General features: G+C 58.5%; 1 protein-coding gene across 1 annotated transcript; it reads left to right on the top strand.

Annotated features, from left to right (window-relative positions):
• The first annotated feature begins 489 nt into the window (after positions 1-489).
• Positions 490-1548, top strand: SOX14 (SRY-box transcription factor 14). The gene has a single exon (XM_031557690.2). It carries the CDS (start codon positions 490-492, stop codon positions 1210-1212), a length of 723 nt encoding a protein of 240 aa, XP_031413550.2. The 3' UTR covers positions 1213-1548.
• Positions 1549-2130: the final 582 nt, after the last annotated feature.

Raw genomic sequence — 2130 nt, 5'->3', positions numbered from 1 at the left:
CTCCCCTGTCCCCTCCCCTCCTCTTCCTCTCGCCCTTCCTCTCTCCCTCTCTTTTTAAGCTGGTCCCCCTCCGCGCTGATTGGGCGCCCAGCCGCGCTGTGAACGCCCTGCCACTATGTCAGCCCGCTCGCCGCAGCCCCTCGCCTTTGAACTGCCCCGCGCCGCTCCGCGTCCCCACCGCCGGCCCGCAGCTGTGCCCGGCGGCTCGCCGCCCGCCTAGCCGCCCGCCGGGCCCCGCGGGCCGCCCCGCGTTTCCCCGCGGGCCGCTCCGCTCCGCACCGCTCCGCGCCTCCCCGCGCCCCGCCCCGGCGCTGCTCCCGGCGGGGACGGCGTCGGCGGAGGACTGTGATGATCAGCTGAGCCCGCGCCTGGAGCTCCTCCGGCTGCCCCGGCCGCCTCTTCTTCTTCCTCCTCCTCCTCTTCCTCCTCGCGGTGCCCGCAGAGCGCCCCGCACCGCCGCGTCCCGCCGCCCGCCCGCCCGCCCGCAGCATGTCCAAACCCAGCGACCACATCAAGCGCCCCATGAACGCCTTCATGGTTTGGTCCCGCGGCCAGCGGCGCAAGATGGCCCAGGAGAACCCCAAAATGCACAACTCGGAAATCAGCAAGCGGCTGGGAGCGGAGTGGAAGCTGCTCTCCGAAGCGGAGAAGCGGCCCTACATCGACGAGGCCAAGCGGCTGCGGGCGCAGCACATGAAGGAACACCCCGACTACAAGTACCGGCCCCGGCGCAAGCCCAAGAACCTGCTCAAAAAGGACAGGTATGTCTTCCCTTTGCCTTACCTGGGGGAAACCGATCCCTTAAAGGCCGCCGGGCTTCCCGTGGGGGCCACTGACTCGCTGCTGAGCTCCCCGGAGAAGGCCAGGGCTTTCCTGCCCCCCACCTCAGCACCTTACTCCTTACTTGACCCCAGCCAATTCAGCTCCAGCGCCATTCAGAAGATGACCGAGGTTCCTCACACCTTGGCCACCGGCACCCTGCCCTACGCCTCCACCTTGGGATACCAGAACGGGGCGTTCGGCAGCCTGAGCTGCCCCAGCCAACACACCCACACCCACCCCTCGCCGACCAACCCGGGCTACGTGGTGCCGTGTAACTGTACCGCTTGGTCGGCCTCCAGTTTGCAGCCTCCGGTTGCCTACATATTATTCCCGGGCATGACCAAGACTGGCATAGACCCCTATTCTTCAGCACACGCGACTGCTATGTAACACCCACCCACAACCCCACGGGCGGCCCCCACCTCGGGGAGCCGGCCGGACCGGGATTCCTCCGTGTGCATGTATATAAAACCCCGCCGGAGCCTCCCGAAGCCAAGACTCTGCAGCCCGGACAGCCGCGGATGCGCCCCGGGGGACGCGGAGATGCTGGGAGTTGCCCCAGGGCCCCGGGGTGGGGGTGGGGGGTAGAACCTGCGACAGCGGGGACGGATAGGATCCAGGCACCGGGCCGAGTTGTAAATGTGTTTTAAAACGAAACAGGAAAAAAAAAAAAAAAGCAAACAAACAAATAACAAAAAAAGAAAACGACAAACAAACAACTCAGAAAATCCGAAAAAAAAAAGAAAGAAAAAAAAAGAAAAAAAAAAAGAAAAGAAGCGCGAACCTCGAACTGCCCCTCTGGGACAAAGAGGGGGGAAAAATAAGAGAGAGGCGGTGATTTTTATTTATTCCCTGAACGTCTCTGAGTTCTCCATGGTCTCACGGCACTTGGATGTGACTTTGGGATGTCCCGGTCCTGCTCTGATTTTTTTTTGGGGGGGGAGGAGGGGGGGAGGGAGGGTTTGTTTTCCTTTTGCACATTGAAAGACGAGAGCGGCTGTGTTATATATATAAATCTCTATATATTTTGCCACCACGCACTACTCGGGAAAATAAGAAATTGCTTTTCGTGTCGGGAAAAGGCTCTTCAAAGTCAAAAAAGAAAAAAAAAAAAAAAGCAAAACAGAGGGAGAGAAGCATTTATATTTAAAACATATGATAGTGTTTGCTTAATTTAAAACAGATAGTCCTTAAATTTGTGTGATCCAGTGAGATTAGATCTAAGTTTACTTTAGGCAGAGCGTCAGGTATGAAGTCAGGCGGTAGAATTGTACAAAACAAATGAACGATACTGATACTAATACTACT

The sequence above is a fragment of the Meleagris gallopavo genome, chromosome 11 (assembly GCF_905368555.1).
Source record: "Meleagris gallopavo chromosome 11, MGAL_WU_HG_1.1, whole genome shotgun sequence".
In the NCBI taxonomy this organism is placed as follows: Eukaryota; Metazoa; Chordata; class Aves; order Galliformes; family Phasianidae; genus Meleagris; species Meleagris gallopavo.
Note: the sequence above shows the minus strand (reverse complement) of the source record. Positions and strands in the feature narration are given on the sequence as shown.

Excerpts from the sequence above, each read along its gene's own strand:
- SOX14 (XM_031557690.2), top strand. The coding sequence starts at position 490 with ATGTCCAAACCCAGCGACCACATCAAGCGCCCCATGAACGCCTTCATG.